Consider the following 22,034-nt stretch of genomic DNA (forward strand, 5'->3'; position numbering starts at 1 on the left):
GGACCCCCGAGATTATCCCAGTCCATCTCAGTCCGTCCAAGTCCATGCCCAGACTCCTCCAGTCCATTCCCAATCCATCCTACCTTATCCCAGTTCCTCCCAGTCCATTCCCAGTCCGTTCCCAGTCACTCCCAGTCAATCCCAGTCAATCTGAGTCTTTCCCAGTCCATCCCAGTCACTCCCAGTCCATTCCCAGTCCCTCCCAAGCCCACACCGCCCCTCCCCTCTCTCTCCCAGTGGCCCCCAGCTGATCCCAGTGTGTCCCCGCTCTCTCCCAGTGCCCCCCAGCGTTTCCATCTCGCTGCTGCCCTCCAGCTCGCAGGCCGGCAGTGCCAGAGGCCTGCTGTGCTCCGTGATGGATTTCTACCCCGCCCACATCCAGGTGAGGTGGTTCGAGGGCCAGCAGGAGCTGTCGGGCCAGGTGGTGGCCGCCGACGTGGTCCCCAACGGGGACTGGAGCCACCAGCTGCTGGTGCTGCTGGAAACGCCGCCCCGGCGCGGGCTGAGCTACACGTGCCAGGTGGAGCACGTCAGCCTGGAGCAGCCCCTGAGGCGCCACTGGGGTACGGGGGAGCCACTGGCCGGGCTGGCAGAGGCACTGGCGTGTGCTGGGAGCGAGTGGGAGGGAACTGGAGAGATCCTGGTTGAACCTGGGAGAGGGGCTGGGGGCTGTGGAAGGGCTGAGCAGGAGTCGGGAGGATGCTGGGGAGGGGGGTGTGGGGTCCCGGGGGTGCTGGTGGGCGCCGGGAGGGAGTTTGGGGGCGGCGGGTGGAAGCGGGAGGGATTGGAGTGAGGCTGGAGGGGCTGGGAGGAGCTGGGGGAGGGGCAAGCGGGGCTGGGGCTGAGGTGGGTTGTGCTGGGAAGAGAGTGGGAGGGGTGTGGGGGAGCGGTGGAGGGGCTGGGAAGGGACTGGGAGAGGGTTTGGGGGGGTCGTGGGGTGGTGGGGGGCGAGCGGTTTGGGGCTGTGGGCTGGTGAGAGGGGCCAGGAGGGGCTTTGCTGGGCGGTGGGGAGGGCGGGCAGGGATCGGGAGGAGGTTTTGGGGGCCGGTGGGTGGTGTGGGGGAGAGTGGGAGGGAGCCTGGAGGGGCTCGGGGTGTGGGTGAGAGGTTTTGGGGGGTCCTGACCCCTCTGGACCCCCCAGAGATGCCGCCGGACGCCGCCCGCAGCAAGATGCTGACGGGGATCGGGGGCTTGGTGTTGGGCTCGGTGTTCCTGGCGCTGGGGCTGGGCCTCTGCCTGTGCAAGAAGGTCAGGGGGGTCCCGGGGGTCGTGTCCCCCCTCCCCCAGAGCGTGTGTGCCCCCCCGGGGCCCCCCAGCCCGGTGTCACCCCCTTTTCTCTGCCCACAGAGCTCCTGAGCCGCCGGCGGCCGCAGCCCCTCCCCGTGGCCTCGGGCCCGGCCGGGACCCCCCGCTCCGTCCCCGAGATGATTTTGGGGGCCTCGTGTGTCCCCCCTGCCCGTGCCCAGAGCTGTCCCTGTGTCCCCGCCCGGCTGCTCCCAGTGTTCCCAACAAAGCTTCCCAGTTGTGCCCGGTGGGGTTTGTGGGGGGCTCTGGGGAGGGACTTGGGGGGGGCTGGGATTGGGGGGGCAGAGGCGGCCCCGGGCTGGATCGGGAATGGGGACCCCCGTGTGTCCCCCCGTGTCACCCCAAGGCTCTGGGGGGCCTCGGGAGGCTCCTGAACCCCAAGGCGGCTCCCAGGGAACCCCAAAAGGCGCCAGGACCCCCCGAAGGCTCTGGTGGGGGAATTTGGGGAGGGGGCGCGGGGGAGGCGCCCAGGCCGGGCCCAGAGCCCAGCGCTGCCCCAGCCCGACCTGCCCCGGCTCCATCGCGGCTCCTCCCGCGGGAAAAGGGGCACAAAGGGGGGCGCTGGGCCCGGGGGGAGCGGGAGAAGGGATGGAGGAGGAGGAGGAGGAAGGAGCGGGAGAAGCGCTGGAGAGAAGAGGAGGCCGAGGCAGGATTAGAAGGGAGAAGGAACGAGACCCCTCCCAATGCAATTTGGGTGTCCCAGACCCCTCACCCACTCTTTGGCCGTTCTGCCCTGGGGTGACTTTATGATGGTCAGTTCTATCCCCGTTTGTCCCTTTAGCCCAGGAATATTTTTTTCAATTTTCAATCCACATCTGACAGTGACGGGAGGGAGAAGGAGAAGTGTTGGAACGTCTCAGGCGTTTGTTCTCAAATCACAGACATGAGGACTTCAGTTTCCCTTCTCCTGGACTGTGTTGTCTGTGGCACGGACGGGGCTGTGAGCTCTCCTTTGCTTTTAGTTTGGGTTTTCTTTAGTTATCTGAGGGCAGAGGTTTATTGGGGCTGTTCAGGTATTGTTTGGCCCGGGAACACCAGGACACACCCACAAGAAGGACTCTCTGTCTCTCTCTGATCCACACAAGGTCTTTTCTGAATTTTCTGTCTCTTTAGAACAGCAGGACGTTGTTCCACTGTTTAATACTCTTTTTTTTCACACAAAGTGAATATTTTGCTTGTTAAATAATCAGGGTTTTTCCACTTTTCTCCAAGGAAATCTTTTACCAAACCAGTTTGTGAAGAATTTCCTTTCTAGAAGTACCCCATTGAGAAGTTTCTTCCCAAATTTTGCCCTAAACCAGGACAAATACCATTTGTTTTGGTGCCCAATGTTTGGCTCGAGAAAGTGGACGAAACCTGAACTGATTGAATTTTGGGTGCCCTCACCCTGTGCTGGGATAAAGCAGTCAGGACCCAGGTTGCTGCTTGTATTTATGGTGTCTCCCAGCGTGGAGACCTTCCTGTGTCTCTGGTCCTGGAGCTTCTTTCAGGTTTAAATTCCTTTCTGTTCCGTAGGTTAATTTTCTTATCAGGAAACAGCTCCAGGATTGTCCCTAACACGGAACTTTTACAGTAGAGGGGCCTGGATTAGAACAGCCCAAACCAGGACTTGGTCCCTGCCCGTGTTTTCCCTCCTCTCTCCCATCCTTTCCCCATTTCCCCCCAATCCCCACCCTCTGCCCCAGGTTGGGTTTGGGGGTCCCAGGCCCCTCCTGCCCAGTCTGGGGGTCCCGTCCCCCCTTTCCCTCCATTCTGGCCCCTCCCAGCAGCTTTTTCCTGGGAGGAATCCCCGAGTTTGGGGATTTTGGGGTGCAGGTCTGGAGGGGGACAGCTCTGGGTGGCTTTGCCCTCCCTGTTGTGGCCTTGTCCCCACATGTCACTGGCCATGTTTTATGGTGTAGCGGTTTTACATTCAGTGAATTTGTTTGCAAAATTTATCATCGTGGTTTGAGTGTTTACCTTTTTTTTTCCCTGTGAAATGTGAACTGGAGAAGCAAAACAGGCCTAAACTTAAACAAATAGATTCAAAGAACACCAAAAAAGTGGAAAACTGATTAAAAAAAAAAAAAAAAAAAAAAAAGAAACTTACAAACACTTCTCCTTCTGCGAACTGTTTGCTTTTTTACAAACAACATTGAGAGACACAAGCTGTAATTTTCAGTCAGTTTTATTATTTAAAGATAATCTTTTATCATTTTGTGAGAAGAGTCTCTGTAGAGTCTGAGGGAGAAATTCACTACAAGAAAAAATAGTCTGGTGGCTCTTTATGTCACAAATCTGCCACCACTTGGAATTTTTGCAGATTTCTGCAGTTCCACTCACTTGCAGCCGTTCCCTGTGGCTGCTCACGGGTCTCCCATGATATTTGGGGTACTATTTAAGAATGCTTCTTCTAGTGTAAAACAAGGATTCTCTGCTTTTATCTCTAAAATTGTCTCTGTCTCAAAAGAAACAGAGACTTTTTTTTACCCCAGGAGCCAAGGCCTCAAATAACTTTTTTTCCTAAAATTATTTTTGTCTCAAAGGCTGAGATCTTATTTTACCCTAGGAGAGGGAGCTTACTCTAAAATTCTCAATTAAATATCAAATATATTTGTCTACAACTTTTGACTAGAATTAGCATTCCCCCAAACAGCATGAATAAGTTACAGAAAATAATTGATTCTCTATAATTTACTAGAGAAGTCTAGGTAATAAGGCAACTCCTCACTCTCTTCTTCAAATACTTTTCTCCAGTTCTTTTCCACACTCTCCACATTTAAACTGCGCTGTGTCAATTCTTTCTCTCAGAGAAGGGTCGGTGCTGTGAGGAAAGGGTTAAATCTGCTCAGAGTTTTTCTCTCTCTCTGGCTGCAGTTTATGGTGTTGGATTTGCTGGTGATGAGGGGGAAAAGAACTCACACTGAGAGATCAGAGCACCGGGGGCAGTCTGGAATTAACAACAGGCAGGACCATAAATGCTTTTTTATAATTATTTTTGCCCACCCTTCAGTCTGCCCCTCCAGCCAAAAGGAAAAGGAAAACTCGGACAAAGCCTCATCTTTGCGTGGATATTACCAAAAGTCTCATTCGGGTTTCTCAGTGGTCAAACCATGTGCCAATAGCTCAGAATTGGCTTCTGGTAATTCCCTTTCCTTTCCCAAACAATCCTGAAGTCCCAACAGGGCAATAATCCATATTCCTCTTTAATTAAAAATCAAATTGTGTTAACACATAACACAGGTGTGACAGGCCATGTCCCAAGTGTCACTGGCCATGTCCCCACGTGTCACTGGCCATGTCCCCACGTGTCACTGGACATGTCCGAGGAGGAGGAGGAGGAGGAGGAGGAGGAGGAGGAGGAGGAAGAGCAGAGCAGGAAGGGTTGGATGGACGGGCACAGCCCAACAGGATGAGGTTTAACAAGTCCAAGTGCCCAGTCCTGCCCTTTGGCCACATTAACCCCTGCAGCGCCACGGGCTGGGCACGGTGTGGCTGGACAGTGGCCGGGCACAAAGGGACCTGGGGACACTGGGGACAGCAGCTGGACACGAGCCAGCAGTGTGCCCTGGGGGCCGAGAAGGCCAAGGGCTGCTGGCCTGGATCAGGAGTGGTGTGGCCAGCAGGAGCAGGGAGCTCATTCTGCCCCTGGGCTCGGCACTGCTTGGAGCCCTGGAGAATGAGAATTTCAGACTTTCTGTGCTGACAGGCACTGACCCCCCAGGAAAACTCTGCATTTGACCTGAGGCCGTGGAAAAGGCTTCCCAAATTATGGGATGGCACTGGGATTGTGGGTGTGCAGTTTGAATGGAGCTGTGTGGTCTCACACGGTGGAAAAATTAGAGTTTAGGCTTTTAGAATATACCAATATATATTTTAACAATGGAGGTTTTAGGGTGTGGGCTCAGTCTTTGTTTTGACCTTCTTCCTTCATATTCCTGGGTTTGGGTGGTATCTTTTAATTATGTAGAAAAATCAGTATTGTAGATCACAGGCTGTTGGTTATTGGGTTAAAAGTAAAAATAATTTAGATATCATTTAATGATTGGAGAGTTTGTTCTTAAAAGATCTTGGAAAGAGTTAGAGATGGAGCCATTTTTCACTTAGTTAGCCAGAACTCACAACTTGTGACGCTGTAACAAAGATAAGAATTAATTAACATCTGAGTCCAAACATGAAACAACCTCTCTGGTTCAATTAAACCCCGGCTCTAACAAGGAAAAGAAGATAAAAACCCACAGGCACTGGTGAGGGCTCACCTGGAGTGCTGTGTCCAGTTCTGGGTGTCTCAGTTTGGGAAATCCAGAATTCGGCCACCCCCAAACCCCCAAAATCTCGGAAAAGCGAGGAAAACCCATAGAAAAAAAACCCTCATGGGTCAAAGTTTTTCCCTAAAATCCCCCCAAATCCCGAAGAAATCTCCAATCCCAGGGTTGGACCCCCTTAACCCCCTCCATCCCCACATTCCCACAGATCCCGGGAACCCCAAATCCCAACCCCGCGGCTCCAGGACCCCCCAAACCCCACCTTGGACCCCCCAAATTCCGGGCAGGGTCAGGGCCAGCAGCAGCAGCAGCAGCCAGGGGAGGCTCCGCGCTCCATCCATGGCTCCTCGGGATCCCGGGAAATTGGGAAGGGCCGGTGCCGGTGCCAGAAAAGCGGCGGGAACTGGGGGGAGCGGGAGTGGGGGAGCAGCGCCCCAAAAAGCGCTCAGCCAATGGGAGCGCGGCGTCGCTGCGGGTCGGGACTTGCCGGAAAAAAAAATTAAAAAAAGGTCGCCCTGAAAAATTCCAGCCAATCAGAGTTCTTATTGCTGATGACTCATTAGTCGCCGGGTAGATCCTCTAAAAAACGGGTCGGAAACAGAACCCGCGAATCAGAGCGCGCAATAAACACCTCCAGCCAATCAGAGCGTGCCCCAAAAAAAGCCCCAGCCAATGAAACTCCGTCCAAAACCACGCCCGACCAATCAGGGAGCGCGTGGCTGATGACCCCGCGCTGCTCCGCGTTATTACTCTCAGTTCAGCTCTGCTGCTTTGGGGCTGGCGGCCCCTCCCGGCGCTGGCCATGGGGCGAGGGGCGGCAGCCGGGGCCGTACTGGGGGCACTGGTGGTGCTGGGAGCGGCCCCGGCTGCGGGCGCGGAGCTCTCGGGTGAGCGGGGGGACACGGGGGAAAAAGGGAAAGCTCGGAATGGGAGCGGGGGAGGAGGAGGAGGGGAGCCCCGAAAGGAAGAGCGGCGGGGGCTGAGGGTCGGGGGAAGGTGAGGGAGGGGTGGGAAAGTGGGGAAAGGTGGGTAGGGTGGGAAAGCGGAAGCGGCAGCGCGGGCAGGAGGGTCCCGGGGCGGCCGTGGGGCACAGGGGGTGCGGGGTGGGGATCCGGGGTGGCCCCCGAGCTCTGGGGGTGCTGGGGGGACACTCCCTGACCTGTGACCTGCACACCCAGGGGTGTTCCAGATGATGAGGAAGTCCGAGTGTCACTTCATTAACGGCACGGAGAAGGTGCGGTACGTGGAGAGGTTCATCTACAACCGGGAGCAGCTCGTGCACTTCGACAGCGACGTTGGTTACTACGTGGGGGACACCCCCGATGGGGAGAAACAGGCTCGGCACGCGAATAGCCAACGGGAGGACGTGGAGCACAAACGGAGTCAAGTGGACAATTACTGCCGGCGCAACTACGAGGTGTCCGCCCCGTTCCTCCTGGAGCGCAGGGGTGAGCGTGGGGCAGAGCGTGTCCCCTCGGGCCCTGCCCTGGCAGTGACCCTGGAGCCCCTCAAACCCTCCCTGGGAATCACCCCAGAGCCCTCAGCCCTCCTTGGGCCCATCCCCGGGGCCTCCTGTCCCTCACCGGGACCCCCGAGATTATCCCAGTCCATCTCAGTCCGTCCAGGTCCATGCCCAGACTCCTCCAGTCCATTCCCAATCCATCCTACCTTATCCCAGTTCCTCCCAGTCCATTCCCAGTCCGTTCCCAGTCACTCCCAGTCAATTCCCAGTCAATCCGAGTCTTTCCCAGTCCATCCCAGTCTCTCCCAGTCCATCCCAGTCTCTCCTAGTCCATTCCCAGTCCCTCCCAAGCCCACACCGCCCCTCCCCTCTCTCTCCCAGTGCCCCCCAGCGTTTCCATCTCGCTGCTGCCCTCCAGCTCCCAGGCCGGCAGTGCCAGAGGCCTGCTGTGCTCCGTGATGGATTTCTACCCCGCCCACATCCAGGTGAGGTGGTTCGAGGGCCAGCAGGAGCTGTCGGGCCAGGTGGTGGCCACCGACGTGGTCCCCAACGGGGACTGGAGCCACCAGCTGCTGGTGCTGCTGGAAACGCCGCCCCGGCGCGGGCTCAGCTACACGTGCCAGGTGGAGCACGTCAGCCTGGAGCAGCCCCTGAGGCGCCACTGGGGTACGGGGGAGCCACTGGCCGGGCTGGCAGAGGCACTGGCGTGTGCTGGGAGCGAGTGGGAGGGAACTGGAGAGATCCTGGTTGAACCTGGGAGAGGGGCCGGGGGCTGAGCAGGAGTCGGGAGGATGCTGGGGAGGGGGGTGTGGGGTCCCGGGGGTGCTGGTGGGCGCCGGGAGGGAGTTTGGGGGCGGCGGGTGGAAGTGGGAGGGATTGGAGTGAGGCTGGAGGGGCTGGGAGGAGCTGGGGGAGGGGCAAGCGGGGCTGGGGCTGAGGTGGGTTGTGCTGGGAAGAGAGTGGGAGGGGTGTGGGGGAGCGGTGGAGGGGCTGGGAAGGGACTGGGAGAGGGTTTGGGGGGGGGGTTGGTGGGGCTTTGGTGGGGGGCGAGCGGTTTGGGGCTGTGGGCTGGTGAGAGGGGCCAGGAGGGGCTTTGGTGGGCGGTGGGGAGGTTTTGAGGGCTCCTGGGTGTGCTGGGGGAGACTGAGAGGGAGTTTGGAGGGGCTTGGGGTGTCTGTGAGAGGTTTTGTGGGGTCCCGACCCCTCTGTCCCCCCAGAGATGCCGCCGGACGCCGCCCGCAGCAAGATGCTGATGGGGATCGGGGGCTTGGTGTTGGGCTCGGTGTTCCTGGCGCTGGGGCTGGGCCTCTGCCTGTGCAAGAAGGTCAGGGGGGTCCCGGGGGTCGTGTCCCCCCTCCCCCAGAGCGTGTGTGCCCCCCCGGGGCCCCCCAGCCCGGTGTCACCCCCTTTTCTCTGCCCACAGAGCTCCTGAGCCGCCGGCGGCCGCAGCCCCTCCCCGTGGCCTCGGGCCCGGCCGGGACCCCCCGCTCCGTCCCCAAGATGATTTTGGGGGCCTCGTGTGTCCCCCCTGCCCGTGCCCAGAGCTGTCCCTGTGTCCCCGCCCGGCTGCTCCCAGTGTTCCCAATAAAGCTTTGAAGTTTGCCCTGGTCTCGGGGAGCAGCTGCCCCAGAACCTCCCCCAGGGGTCTCCCAGCACAGCCAGAGCCGCTGGGCCTGGGGTCCCCAAAGCCCTCAGCAAGCCCCATGTCCTTCCCAGGAACCCTCAGCTCCCTCAAACCCAGCATCCCCCACAGCCCCTGCAAGTTCCCCCCATGGCACCGGCCATGCCCATGTCCCCACATGTCACTGGCCGTGTCCCACCCTGTCCTCACCCGTGGCTGTCTCCCCACAATGTTTCCATCCCTGTCATTGTCCCCCACGTCCTCATCTGTACCCGTGTTCCCCCCGTGTCCCCATGAATGACCATGTACCCCCCAAATATCCATGTGTCCCCATGTCACTCTCCATGTCCATGTCCCCTGTCATCCCAACCATGTCTTAGTTCCATGTCTTTATTTTTACCACAGTGTTGGATATTTTAAATGAAGAGAAATGAAAAGCAAATGAAGGCCAAAAGAAAAGGATTTCCCTGTCTGTGCCAGATGAGGATCCACATGCTTAGATGGGAGGGAAGTACCATTTCTGGAGGGGTTTCCACCGCAATCTCCAAAATCTTGGTCTTTGCCCCAGATCATCACCATTTGGCTGTGGAAGACACTCTTGGGCAATAGGAAATCAAAATCATGGAATCCCTGAGGTTGGAAAACACCTCCAAGACTATCCAGTATTTATTGATGCCCCCATGTTGGAGTTGAGATGGCCATGAACTCAGAGTGCTTCAACAAAAACTTCAGAGGCCTTCAAGTATCAGCACCTTGTTATCTAGAAGTTCTTCATACCTTTTCTATGTAGCAATCCTCCAGGCAGCTCCACACAGCTCAGGCTCTTTTTCTCCTTCTTCTCTCTTTCTTTGGCAGTTCCAGCTCACTGCTTCCTGTCCCTAGAAAAGCCACTGAACCCTGTCTGTCCCTCATGCAGTGGCTCACCTTATCTGTCCCTTGCCCAGCCTCCTGTCCCTTCCTCCTCACAGCACGGCCAGCAGATGCCAACTGACTCTCTACCAACTAACTCACTTTTGTATCACACCCATAGCTGTGAGGGCAAGGCTGTTCTCACTCTTCAGTAATTAACACAGCTGCAATATATAGGGGCAGGATTGCCCTTAGCACTACATCTGTCTCCCCATTCCCCCAGAAGACAGAATTGAACACAAAAGATTTTCTGGGGTTAAAAGACAACAGTGACGGCACAATCAGCCAATGGCGGCGAGCGAGGCCCGGGCTGTGCACACGGCCCACACCCGCCCCGCGCTCTCAGGCCCCGCCCCCGGGCTGTGGGAGGGGAAAGCCGCAGATGAGGAACCGCCCTGGGACGGGCCCGGGCCCGAGTCGGGATTGAGCTGGAAACACAAACAAAGTTCTCCGCACCTCCCGGCCCGCCTTTCCCAGCCCTGCGTGTTCGCTGCCACCGCCTCCGAGGAAAGCCCTCAGTTCTCCCGGCCCTACTCAGGAGCATCAGCGCATGGCTTTGATTTCGCCAAAAAAAAAAGGGAAAAGCCCCAAGGCCCTTGGGCTGAGTGGAGGAGGGGGGAGATTTCTGTGAGAAAACTCCAGAAATCTTTTTTCCCGAGGCGGGGAAGAACAAAGCCAAGCCCAGTGAGGCGGGTCGCTCCCAGCAGCGCCTCTCTGCCGTCCCAGCTGAAGCCCTCGCTGGCTGCTCCGGGCTGGACGGGCGCACCGGGAGCGCTGGGAAGGGGCCCCGGCTCGGGGCGCGGCCCCCGGGGCAGCCCCGCGGCAGCTCCAAGGCTCCGCCAGCCGGGATGGAACGTGGCAGGGGGAGCGGGGAAGGGACGGGGCTGCCGGCGCCGAGGGAACACCAGGGACACCGGGGGCGCTTCACAAGTATTTAATGAGAAACCCCAAAATTATAAAGAATAAAAGATCAGCAGCAACAGTGGCATCCTAAGTACTGATGGGGGTCATGCAGAGCCATCCCAAAGAAAGATGTGAATTGGAATGGACCCACAAGGATTGAGTCCAACCCTTAAGGCATTGGTGCCTGTGAGGTCAAATCACACATTGGCATTATTGGCACCTTGCCCCAGCCACAGTCACATGGAAGCACTTGCTTGTGGTCTGTATCCACAGTGTTATACCAATATAGATATAAAAGCTTAGTGTATAAATATAGTGTTAGAAGAAGGTATATGAAACCTGTTTCCACAGTGTTATATCTACATATATATACAGGCTTGGTGTATAAATGTGTAGTGCAAGAGAAACAGGATGAGTCCTGGAGTGGCTCCAGGAGAAAGAAACCCCCAGCCCCAGCCCAGCCACACCTCAGCTTCCACATCACCTCCTCTTCCTGCACGTTCATCTCCTGGAGACCAGGCACTGAGGTGACCCTGAGACAAAATACTGAGATGTTCATGAGATCAGGCACTGAGGTGACCCTGAGGGTCAGTGCAAGGCAGACACTGTGCCTGAGGAAGGACATCCCAGGGTCTGGGAAAGGGCAAAGCTGTGACTGCCCAGCACAGAGAAGGTGCTTTGTCCATCCCCTGTCACAGCCGAGTTTGGGCTCTGCTGCACAGATAGGGCATCAGGTATGAGCAGGGCACACTCCTGAGTTTATTCTCAGCCAGGAAAACACACTCTGCATCGCCCAGGACAGGAACCCTGCAAGGAGGAGCAGAGACAATGCTGGCAACACAGGGGACACATTGTGCTCCCATGCCCCCATTCCCTGCCCACATCCCCCAGGCCCTGCTCGGCTCCCTGGGACTCACGAGGAGTTGAAGCTGCTGCCGTCCTCCCACTGAAGCTGCTGCCCCCGTCTGCGCAGCCCCAGCCAGAGATTGACCTTCCGGCTGGGGCGGGACAGGAACTCCTGGGAAGTGAAGAGACCAGCAGTCAGATCTGCACCCCCAGCCCAGGAGCCCCCCAGGCCCCCCTCGGACACCCCACACCCCCAGCCCCTCACTCACCATTTCCTCATCCCTGAGCACGGCCAGGGAGGCCCTGAGCTCAGAGCACCGAGCCTGACCCTGATCCCAGGTGTGCTGATCCTTCGAGAGGAAGTAGCAGATCCTGCGGTACCCGACCCAGTCATCAGGACAGGCCAGCGGAGTGCCAGGAAAAGCTGCAATGTTTGTTTGTCTTCCCCCTGCAGAGGGAAGAGGAGAAGGTCCAGGATTCCCCTCCACAGGCAATAGGGACCCTGCTGTGCCCCGAGGGGCTGGGCTGAGGCAGCTGCTCCTCCCTTACCTGACAGCACAGCCAAGGCCGGCACCAAAGCCAGGACCAGCATCACGAGCAGAGTCAGGACCAGGGTGACCTTGGGATGGGATCTGAACCTCTCACCTGCAGCAGTAAAGAGTCCATGGCTGTGAGGACGGGGCTGTCCTGAGCACGCCCAGCCCTCACATCCCCCCACCCAACACCCGGGGGACACAGGAGGGATCCCCCATTCTGTGTGCCCCTCACTCAGCTGGCAGCAAGAGAAACAAGGGACAGGGGCACAGCCAGGGCCAGGGCACAGCCGGGGCCAGAACTGCCCAGCGCCGGGGGCAGCCGGGGGTGTCGGTCCCGGCCCCTGCGGGGGCCCAGCAGAGCAGGAGGGCTCTTCCAGAGCCCTGGAAACAGCCACAGCCCTGCCAGCCCTGTGCACCTGTGGGGTGACACTGTCCCCTCCCTACAGCCCACGGCGCTGGCCCTGCACTCACACAGAAACTGTAGGGGTTTCTTCTGTATGTTCTCAGCTTCTGATCCGTTCTGGCATTTCAGGGGCTTCTTCACCCTCCCAGTACTGGAGCGGGGCTCATTCTCCACATCTTCATTCATTGCACACCCACCAGTGGCCCCTTCCTGCTTAGGACAAGTGGCTTCTTGCTCCCCCCTCCGAGCTCCGCCAGTGCCGCCTCACCGGGCTCCGGCCGCTGCCGCCGCTCCCGGGCCCGCACACGCTCCGGAATGCGGAGTGGGACGGAGCTGGATCCTTTCTCGACCCGCGTTCTGAGCAATCCGCGCGTGGAACACGAGGAGAGGCGGGAGACATCAGGTGGAAGGGCAGCTTGGCGCTCTGCACGGAACGGCCCCGGCTGTTTTCCCGAACTCCAGCGGTTTCTCGGGAAAGGTGGCTGAGGAAAGACCCCGGCGCTGTGCCCGGAGGGACATCCCAGCCCAGTTTCACATCCGACTTTTCAAATTAGGGAAACAATGGAATAGTCACAGGGCGGGATCGCGGCAGTTCCGTGCCGCGCGCCAAGCCCGCCCCTCTCCCCCATTGGCCGACGTCTCCCGCCGCGTCTCCTTCTCGCGCGCTGATTGGTCAGAGCTGGGCTGAGGGACGATCCCGGCCCGCCCACTCCGCCATGCTCGGATCGGCCCCCGGAGCGCGGAGCGACTCTGGAAACCGGGACCGGCCCCGGGAGCGGCGGCAGCGGCCGGAGCCCGGTGAGGCGGCACTGGCGGAGCTCGGAGGCGGCCCCAGCGCAGGTGGGAGCCGCGCTCGGTTCTGCCGGGGCTCGGGGCTGGCTGCGGGCGGAGGGGGCGGCAGGGGGCTCCGGCGGGTTCCTTGTGCCGTGTCGGCGCCGTGTTGCCCGTGGCCTGAGGGCGCTGCGGGAGCGGCTGCCCGCGCTCTCCTTCCCGCCGCTGCCTCGGCAGGAGCCGCTGCCGGAGCAGCGCCGGCTCGTCCCGGTTCCTGTGGGGAGGACGGAGGTGGCCGCCCTGTCCCCGGGGGGGGCTGTGCGGGAAAATTCCCAGAGGTGGCCAGAGGTTTGTGTCCCCACAGGAGCCCGAGGAGTCCTGTAAAAGTGACTTTATTCCTGAACAAAGGGAGAGGCCGTGCGGCCTTTGCCGGGGGGTCTCTCCAGTTGTTGTAGGACGCGGCCTCCTTTTTCTCCTGATTTTCCCTTCTGCATCTCCCTGTCCCTTTGCCCCGTGGCGAAGGTCCTTGGAAAGTTCCGACTTCCCGATCCGCCTCCTGCATGTCCTCGTTAATATGCGCCCCCCTTTTGTAGAACATCCGATATTCACGGCTCTGCTCAGTCTTTGTTCTTCTTCTCCGTGTTCAGGAATTTCGCAGGGCCTTGGCTGAGCACAGTCCGTGTCAATGAGGAACATTTTCTGAAACTGATGGATTCTCCCGTTGCTCCCTTATCTCCCAGTCCCCGGCCCTGTCTCCAAGCAGATTCACTCGTTGACTCTGTTTTTTCTTGCTGGGTCCTCTTTGGTTTTGGGATTATTGTCAGTGACCTCAATTCTGAGGAAAACGAATATTCAGTCTTAGAATATTTTTCCAAAGTTCAATAAGGGAAAAACCAGTTCCATGTCCAGCGCTGGGTGTTCCTGGCGATCAGCCAAGGGACCCGTGGGTGCATTAAGACAGTGTTATCTCTGTACTGTTACTTTACTAAGGCACATACATGTTCATGAGTTTCATGCATTATTCAAATAGTCTTGGTAGCTTTCATTGTTATAGAAACTTTGCCTTTTTTTGGGTTTCTGTTCTGGCTTATCTAAATAACATCCTGTGGATCAGGTCAATATATTTTATTTCTTCTTGTGGCTTCATCCTGTTGTTTCACACTTCCCAGATACTGAACAGGTAACAAATTCTTCTCGAATTCTTCTCCCGTGCTCTGGTTGGTGTCACCCTTATCACTTGGAGAGGTCAGTCAGCAGATGTGGGAAACAACCTAATTGCTTTACACAGTTCTCTCGGTTACAAGAAGTATTTTAACATTTTATATTTTGCTAAGGCCTATGGTACAATACATTCATCACATAATTATTTCTATAAGCTGTAAGATGAATACATTAACGTAACACTCATCACACTACTATTTCCATGGGCTTTACTGTGCATACTAAAATGAGAAATAAGTTTTATTAACAGGCAGCTAAAAGAGATTATAAATTCCACTGCACTTGAAATCAATAACCACATATAAAGACTAATGCACAAATGTGAAAGCCAATATTATGGGGTCATTTTTAACAGTTCCTGTCCTTTTGTAGCCGTGTGTGGCTCAGGAGGCCTGGCTGCCACCTGCATCCCCTTGCTCAGCTGTGAATGAGCTGCCCTCAGCAAGGTGTGGTGCAGGGCCCAAAGATGAGAGTTGCTGTAGCACAACAGAGGAGAAAGAGCATTCGTTTAACCCAGGGCTGCATCAATTGATCTCTTTTCTCTAATTAAATCACCACAGACTTGGATTCCCAAGTGATTTCTCTGAGCCTGTGGTAGCACAAACAGCCCAGTGGTCTGATGCTCCCTGTGTGACACAGACAGTGCCAGCACATGTTGGAGTGGGGAGAGGGATGATTCCCCCCACTTCTTGTAGTGAAGTTTTCACACCATTCTCCACTGGCTGTTTCCCTTTGCAGCTGAAGCAATTTGTGTTGCAGAGTCAGATCTCCTTCCTGTGGGCTCTGCCTTTGGCTGTGCCAATTCCATCTGTGCAAGCAGGCAGAGCTTGGGCTGAGGGGCAGAGGGAATCAGCCCAATTCCTCCCGCAGGCAAGAAGAGCCTGGTGCACTGTCCCCACTTTTCCCCAGCAGTGTTAATTTGCATTTCTAAAGCTCCTCTCCTGGCTGCCTGGAATGGAGCTTCTCTTCCAGAGCAGCCACTGAATGACTCACATGTGCCCCCCCCCCCACAATCTGCTTTTAACTGTTAATTTAACTGTTAAATTCTTTTAACTGTTTATGCTTTAAAGGGTCACCTTTAAAGCCCTTCTAGTTTTGCAAAATGCAGCCTAAAGATGAACATCGAAAAATCCAAACCGAAATTTTGCCATCCCTAAGAGCCTCACACAAACATAGACAAAAACATTTCAAAGTAATCAAGTTTTATCTACTTTTTCTCCTGGGACTAAGAATTGATTCTCACCGCTGATCCAAACGTAACTGACAATATAAAAACAGGATTATTATGAGAAATCATTGTGGTGGTGTAATCTTGTCACAGAAACTGCGAGAAAAACAGAATTTGTCCAACAATATTTTTATTGTTAGAGAGTCAAGGCATTACTTGATTTTGGCCAGGATGTGCAACTGAAATCATTTCATCCACTCGTAGCCAGGGTGTGCAGAGGAAATCATTCCATGACACGTGAGTTTTACTGGATTTTTCCTAAACTTTCTACTGTCTGAACCCATAGAAATCCTTTGGTTTGATGTTCATTGCTTCCAAGTCGCTGAGTTCTGAGTATTTGGTTTCCTATTGGAGCCGGATTTCTTTGCCTCTGATGTTAATTAGGTCCTCACTCCTGGATTTCCTCATCAGCCTTTTCCAGACCAGGTGTCTCCAGCTATTCCAGGGCAGTGTCTGGGGCAGATGTTGGTTGCTGTTTGCTGATGGTCGTTGATGTTTTGTTGATGGTCGTTGTCTTTGTGGGTGTCTTTTGGGCTATTCCCAGTCTGCTGAGATGTTAAACTCATCTCTGTTGAGTGATGTAACATCCTTTAAAAGATAATATTTAAAATTCCTTTCCCAGGGCAAAGGCAGACCAAGCCTGACTAGAGAAATAAGATTTTTTTTAAATTTGAACTTGGTATATTTTGGAGCAATGTGATCCCATCCAGCCCCGTGTGTGAGTGTGACTGAGAGCCAGAGTGGAATTGTCCCGTTGTGTTCCCCAGCCCCTGTGGCGAGTGCAGGCACAGAAAGCCCTGAAGCTGAAGCAGTGGCAGCAAGGCTGGGCCCCCAGTGTCTGGAGATGGCCCAGGAGGTGCCCAGGCAGACTATTCCAGCAGAGGATCTGTGGGCAGGCACAGGGGCTTCCCCCGCTGTGGAGCCCTGGCTGCTGCTCCGGTGCCTTCAGGGCGGGTCAGTCGTGGCCTCCCATCCTCCTCCTGCAGCCGGGAAGTCCAAATCTCCTTTGGGCCTTCCGAGCCCTTGAGCCCAGGGTGAGGGGTCCCCCCGTGCTGAGCTGTGCTGGGGCTGTTTCTGTGCTCAGGGACAGTTGGGATGGGCCACTTGGCCCCCAGTGGTGCTTCTTCCCACTCCTCAGGCAGGGCCCCATGTCCTGCTTGGATGGTGTGAACAGCAAAGTCCCAAGGCAGGGTCTGTGCCAGCCCAGCTTCCAGTGGGAGAGATTTCACAGGAGACAGGATTCTGGCCACAGGCTGCTTTAAATACACATCCCTTATCTCCAGCCTGCACTAGGTGGAGAATTGCCAGGGGAAGGAATTCCAAAGATCAATCCCAAGGGAGATAATTGAATATCTGCCCTGGATCTGGCTCTTATTCTTGCCAGAGCCAATGGCAAAAGCCCCACCTGTGGCATCTTGGTTTCTGTCAGCAGCTTCCAAAGGTGTTTCTTTATTTCCCCATTCATTCTTTCTACCTGACCTGAGCTCTGGGGGTGCCAGGGGTTGTGGAGGTCCCATTGTGTTCCTAAAGCTGCCAGAACCCCCTGAAGGATCTTTCCTGTAAAATGAGTTCCCCTATTGTAGTTTATTGCTTCCACAATCCTTTCTCTTGGAATTATTTGTTTCAGAAATACCTTTCTAAGTGATCTAGTGATTACTGCAGAAGTCAGAATTGCTTTTGGCCCCCCTGTTGGGTGACATGGTGTCAGCAGGAGATATTTCAGCCTTCCTGCTCAGGGCATTTCAGTCCCAGGCTCTCACAGGCACACACAGCTCTGCCGGTTGAGCTGACCATGTGGGGGGTAACCTGTGCTTTGTCTGATTCCCTTTCCTAAATAACAGCGTGTCTTGTAACTCTTTTCCCTTCTGCTGCCCTTGGAGCCCCATCCAGAAACACCTTTTCTCCCTGAGGCCAGGGAATGTCTCATCAATCTCTCCCAGCCTGGCTCTGGAGCTCTGTCACCTCAGTGCAGTCATGGGTTTCTCCCCAGCCCCTGTGCAGGCTGTTCCAACAGGAGGCTGGGTTAAACCCTTCCCCTGTCCTCACTTCTAAATCCTCCTGTGCCACTGAACAAGTTTCCTGCTGTAATAACCCAGCCCTGCTCTTTTGGTTCTCAGAGCCTGAACTTGATGCCAGACTTGGACAACAGGAGATCCTTGTGCTGTCAGTTTTCAGGCCTCAGGTCCCATTCAAGCTGTGGCTGCACAATTCTGCAGACAGTGGGGCCACTCTGGCCACTGGGTTAAACATTTTAGCACAAGAATTCCTTTGGCCTGGCCCTGTTTAACACTCACATACAATTCCAGTTCATTTTCTGAGTCTGGAGGAGCCATGGCTTGAGCATCAATCATTTTGGGATTCTTTTTTTCATTTCTCAAGTTTTGGGGGGAAAGAGCAAGAGCAAGAGAGAGGGCACCTTGTTACAATCCATTCCCTCTCTTTTTGTGTTGAATATTCTAATTCACAGTGACCAACCGGTGCAAGATACAAAACCTACAAACTTTGCATGCAGCCTATGAGAACTACTATATTACCATGTCATTTTATATTCTAAACTCTAAAGACTACTTTTCTTATCTGCTTTTTCCCTGATCCCTTGCAAAGTGGAAAGGCTGCATTCCTGAGTCCTTTTGTTTCTGCCCTTCAACCCATCTCCAGCTAATCACCGTTTTCCTGCCTCCCGTGCCTACATGTCAAAGCTGGCTTTCATTTCTATTGCACTCACAGGTTTTTCATCTGCAGTATTTCTTGCCAGACAATCATATCCATAAGTCCTTCCTGTCCCATCTTTCCCAACAGTGCTGGTTGCTTCAGAGTAATTTGGAGAGGCTGGGAATCTAATTTTCCTCTTTCCCTGGGGCTGCCCACACTTGTGGGTTCACTTCAGCACAGGCCTTGCCAGACATTTGACACAGAGGTACAAGAGAACTGGCCTCTGTATCACCTTTTACAATATTAATTTGCATTCCCAATTTAGCCATCAAAGACCTTCCCAGTAAATTACAATGACAATGAGGAGCAAAGAAAACTTCCTGCATTTCAAACCCATCCCTGGCATCTGCTGATAGTGGTTGAATAAAACACAGCCCCTCATCTTTCCCACTTGTCCCCTGGATAATCAAAGACAGTTTTGGCCTTTTCCCCCCTTAGGTGTAAGATTGAGAGTGAGTGGAGAGGCCCCTGTGTGTATGAGGAAAGGCCTCGTGTGGATGCAGCCCCAGGCTGAATGTTGTCAAGGGCTCCAGTGTGGTGGGTCCCTGGTGTAATGGGAGCTGTGGCAGCCCTAGGAATCCATGTCCGTGCAGGGCTGGACTTGCTCCTGCTGAGGGTGCTGCTGTGTGTGCTTGCAGTGTCCCTGTGGGCTGCAGATGGATCCCTGCTTCCTTGGCAGGGGCTGTTTGGGTGGGCTCTCCCCTGCCGAGGAGGGCAATGCCTGTGCCAGGTGCTTGTGGCCGAGCCCGTCCCCTCGGTGCTGGGGCCCCCTTGGGCCCTGGGCTTCATCCCTCAGGGGCTGTGGAAACTCTGCCATGGCCTTTGCCTTCAGCTTGGCCTTTTCCTGCTCCCTTCTTGCCTTCACCTGCTGTGCCTTTGTGCCCAAGTGCTGCAGGGGCTTCTTGTGCCCCTCGTGCAGCCCCCCTGAGTGCCTGTGGGTGCTCATCCTCTGACAGCTGCTGAGCTTTCTGCACAATCATTCCTTTCTGCAGGGCCCAAACAAGATCCTTCAAAGATGATCTGGATCCTTCCCGGGATAATGCACATTTCCCAGCTGTTCCTTCCTTCCTTCCTTGGCGCTGGTGCTTGTGCTGGCCGTGCCCTGCAGAGCCCGTATCCCAGAGCCGGTGCCTGTGGTGCCGCAGTGTCCAAAGGCGGCTCCCCCGGCGGGCAGGGCCGGCAGCTCCACGGGGCCGGGCAGCGGCCGGGGCGTCCCGCAGCCTCCTGGGGGCCGGGGGCCAGTGCCGGCCCTGCCCGGGGGGTGGTGGGGTCAGGCAGCGCCCGGCGCTGAGCCCCGGCTGCCCCACAGCCCCGGCCCGGCCCCGCAGCTCCCCACAGGCCCCCAGCCCGTGCTCCCGGTGCCGCCCCTCTGCGCCCGCTCCTGCCGCTCCCCAGCACAGAGAAACCCCCTGGGATCCTGACCTCCTTGTTTGCCTCTCCTGCCAACCGGGCCTACAAACCATCTGCATCAGCTCCCAGAGTTTCAGCATTACACCCTGCTTGAAAACGTCCCAGTCCTCAGTATTTTTCTCTTCCTGCTCTTTTCCATCATCCTCTTTCTCACCACAGAGATTCCTCCTGCTGCCTCTTGCCTTAACTGTAATCCCGCACCCTCCCCTTCCCCCTCACCCTTCCCAGCACACCAACACCATCCATCCCCTGCTGTCTAAATCCCTTCTGGACTTCCCTTCTTGCCCCTCTGGGTGTCCATGTCCTTAATTACCCGAGTCTTGATGTTTGGGGAGTTTTTTATCTGTGTCTCGATGTTTGGAGGACTTTTGGGCTGAATCCTGGTGTTTTGGAGGTTTTCACAGACACAAGGTGCGAACTGACTTCCTGAGATGAACTTGCAGAAGGAGGAACCCCCAGCCTAAAGTGCTTTCCATTTGTTTTTTCCCCAAACCAGGATTTTTCATTGCCAAGGAGTGCCCAGATGGAGAAGGAGGAGGAAAAGCCCCGGAGATCCCGCAGGAGGAGGGGCTGCAAACCCAGCCCAGGGAGCTGCGAGGAGGAAAGAGCCGCCCTGTGCCAGGAGGGCGGCCGGAGATCCAGGCGGAGCTCAGAGCTGGTGGAGAAGCCTCATGGAGGGGAGAAGCCCCACAAGTGCCTGGAATGTGAGAAGGGCTTCAGGTGGAGCTCCCTCCTGATCCAGCACCAGAGGATCCACACTGGGGAACGGCCCTATGAGTGTGGGGAGTGTGGGAAGGGTTTCACCCGGAGCTCCCACCTGATCCAGCACCAGAAGATTCACACTGGGGAACGGCCCTATGAGTGTGGGGAGTGTGGGAAGTGTTTCAGCTACAGCTCCGTCCTGATCCGGCACCAAAAGATCCACACTGGTCAACGGCCCTTTGAGTGTGGGAAATGTGGGAAGAGGTTCAGAGACTGCACCAGCCTTATGCGCCACCAGGTAGTCCATACTGGGGAACGGCCCTATGAGTGTGGGGAATGTGGGAAGAGCTTTGGATGGAGCTCTCAGCTGAGAAATCACCAGTGTATCCACACCGGGGAGAAACCCTACGAGTGTTCTGAGTGTGGGAAGAGGTTTCAGAACAGCTCTGATCTCCTCAAACATCAGCGGATTCACACAGAGGAGAGGCCCTTCCGCTGCCCCGACTGTGGGAAGGGCTTCAAGCTCAACTCCACCCTCACTGTGCACCGGCGCATCCACACCGGGGAGAGGCCCTACGAGTGTCCTGAGTGTGGGAAGGGCTTCTCCACGAGCTCTAACTTGACCAAACACCAACAGAGGCGCCATAAGGGAAGCCCCACGAGTGCCCCGAGTGCGGGAAGAGCTTCGTGCGCTGCTCCAGCTCCATCCCCCATGGGAGGATCGGCGTTGGATGATCCCCAGTGACCCCGTTGGGCAGAGCCCTGGTGATCCGTGGTCCTGGTGATCCGTGTTGGGAAGACACCTGGCTGGGGGGGCTGCACTGGTTCCTGTCTCCCTGTGGGCACCTGGATGAATGCAGGGGCAGCAATATCCATGGGGATGTAAACTGACATCAAGAATTCATTGGGGAGAGTGGATTTGTTGTCTTTCAAGCCCAAAAAATTATTTTGAGTTCAGTCATATCTTCTAGTGGCATCAAGCAACACTGGATGGTCTTGAGGTCTTTTCCAACCTCAGTGATTCCATTCCAATTTTCTCTGGCCCAAGAGCTTCTTCTGCAGCCAAATGGTGATGGATTGGGCAAAGACCAAGATTTTGGAGACAGTGAGGTGGAAACAGCTTCTTTCCCTCCCACTCAACTATGTGGCTCCTCAGCCGGCATGTACAGGGAAATCCCTTTCTTTTGGCCTTGATTTGCTTTTCTTTTCAGCCTTTCAAAACACCTGAAACTGGGGTAAAAATAAAGGCATTGAAGTAAGACATGGGTGGGGATATGGGGGGACATAGACATGGGGACACGTGGACGTGGATGGGGACGTGGCCATTCATGGGGATGTGGGAGGACAGGGGCATGGACGGAGATATGGGGACAATGACAGGGATGGGAATGTGGTGGGGAGACAGCCATGGGTGAGGACAGGGTGGGACATGGCCAGTGACATGTGGGGCCATGGCCATGGCCAGTGCCATGGGGGGAACTTGCAGGGGCTGTGGGGGATGCTGGGTTTGAGGGAGTTGAGGGTTCCTGGGAAGGACATGGGGCTTGCTGAGGGCTTTGGGGACCCCAGGCCCAGTGGCTCTGGCTGTGCTGGGAGACCCTGGGGGAGGTTCTGGGGCAGCTGCTCCCCGAGACCAGGGCAAACTTCAAAGCTTTTTTGGGAACACTGGGAGCAGCCGGGCGGGGACAGAGTGACAGCGGGGCTGGGGGGACACACGAGGCCCCCAAAATCATCTCGGGGATGGAGCGGGGGGTCCCGGCC

The 22,034-nt window shown here is 56.1% G+C and overlaps 1 protein-coding gene across 1 annotated transcript; it reads left to right on the forward strand.

Moving 5' to 3' along the window:
• The first annotated feature begins 12,840 nt into the window (after positions 1 to 12,840).
• On the forward strand, positions 12,841 to 21,514 carry LOC310923729 (uncharacterized protein). Its single transcript, XM_083885649.1, has 2 exons — positions 12,841 to 13,069; positions 20,068 to 21,514. Exon 2 carries the CDS (start codon positions 20,095 to 20,097, stop codon positions 21,016 to 21,018), a length of 924 nt encoding a protein of 307 aa, XP_083741775.1. The 5' UTR covers positions 12,841 to 13,069; positions 20,068 to 20,094; the 3' UTR covers positions 21,019 to 21,514.
• The last annotated feature ends 520 nt before the right edge of the window (positions 21,515 to 22,034 follow it).

This window comes from Zosterops lateralis, assembly GCF_965231275.1.
Source record: "Zosterops lateralis genome assembly, contig: HAP1_HAP1_SCAFFOLD_238, whole genome shotgun sequence".
Classification (NCBI taxonomy): domain Eukaryota; kingdom Metazoa; phylum Chordata; class Aves; order Passeriformes; family Zosteropidae; genus Zosterops; species Zosterops lateralis.

Coding starts and splice junctions, on each gene's coding strand:
- LOC310923729 (XM_083885649.1), top strand. CDS start 20,095: ATGGAGAAGGAGGAGGAAAAGCCCCGGAGATCCCGCAGGAGGAGGGGC.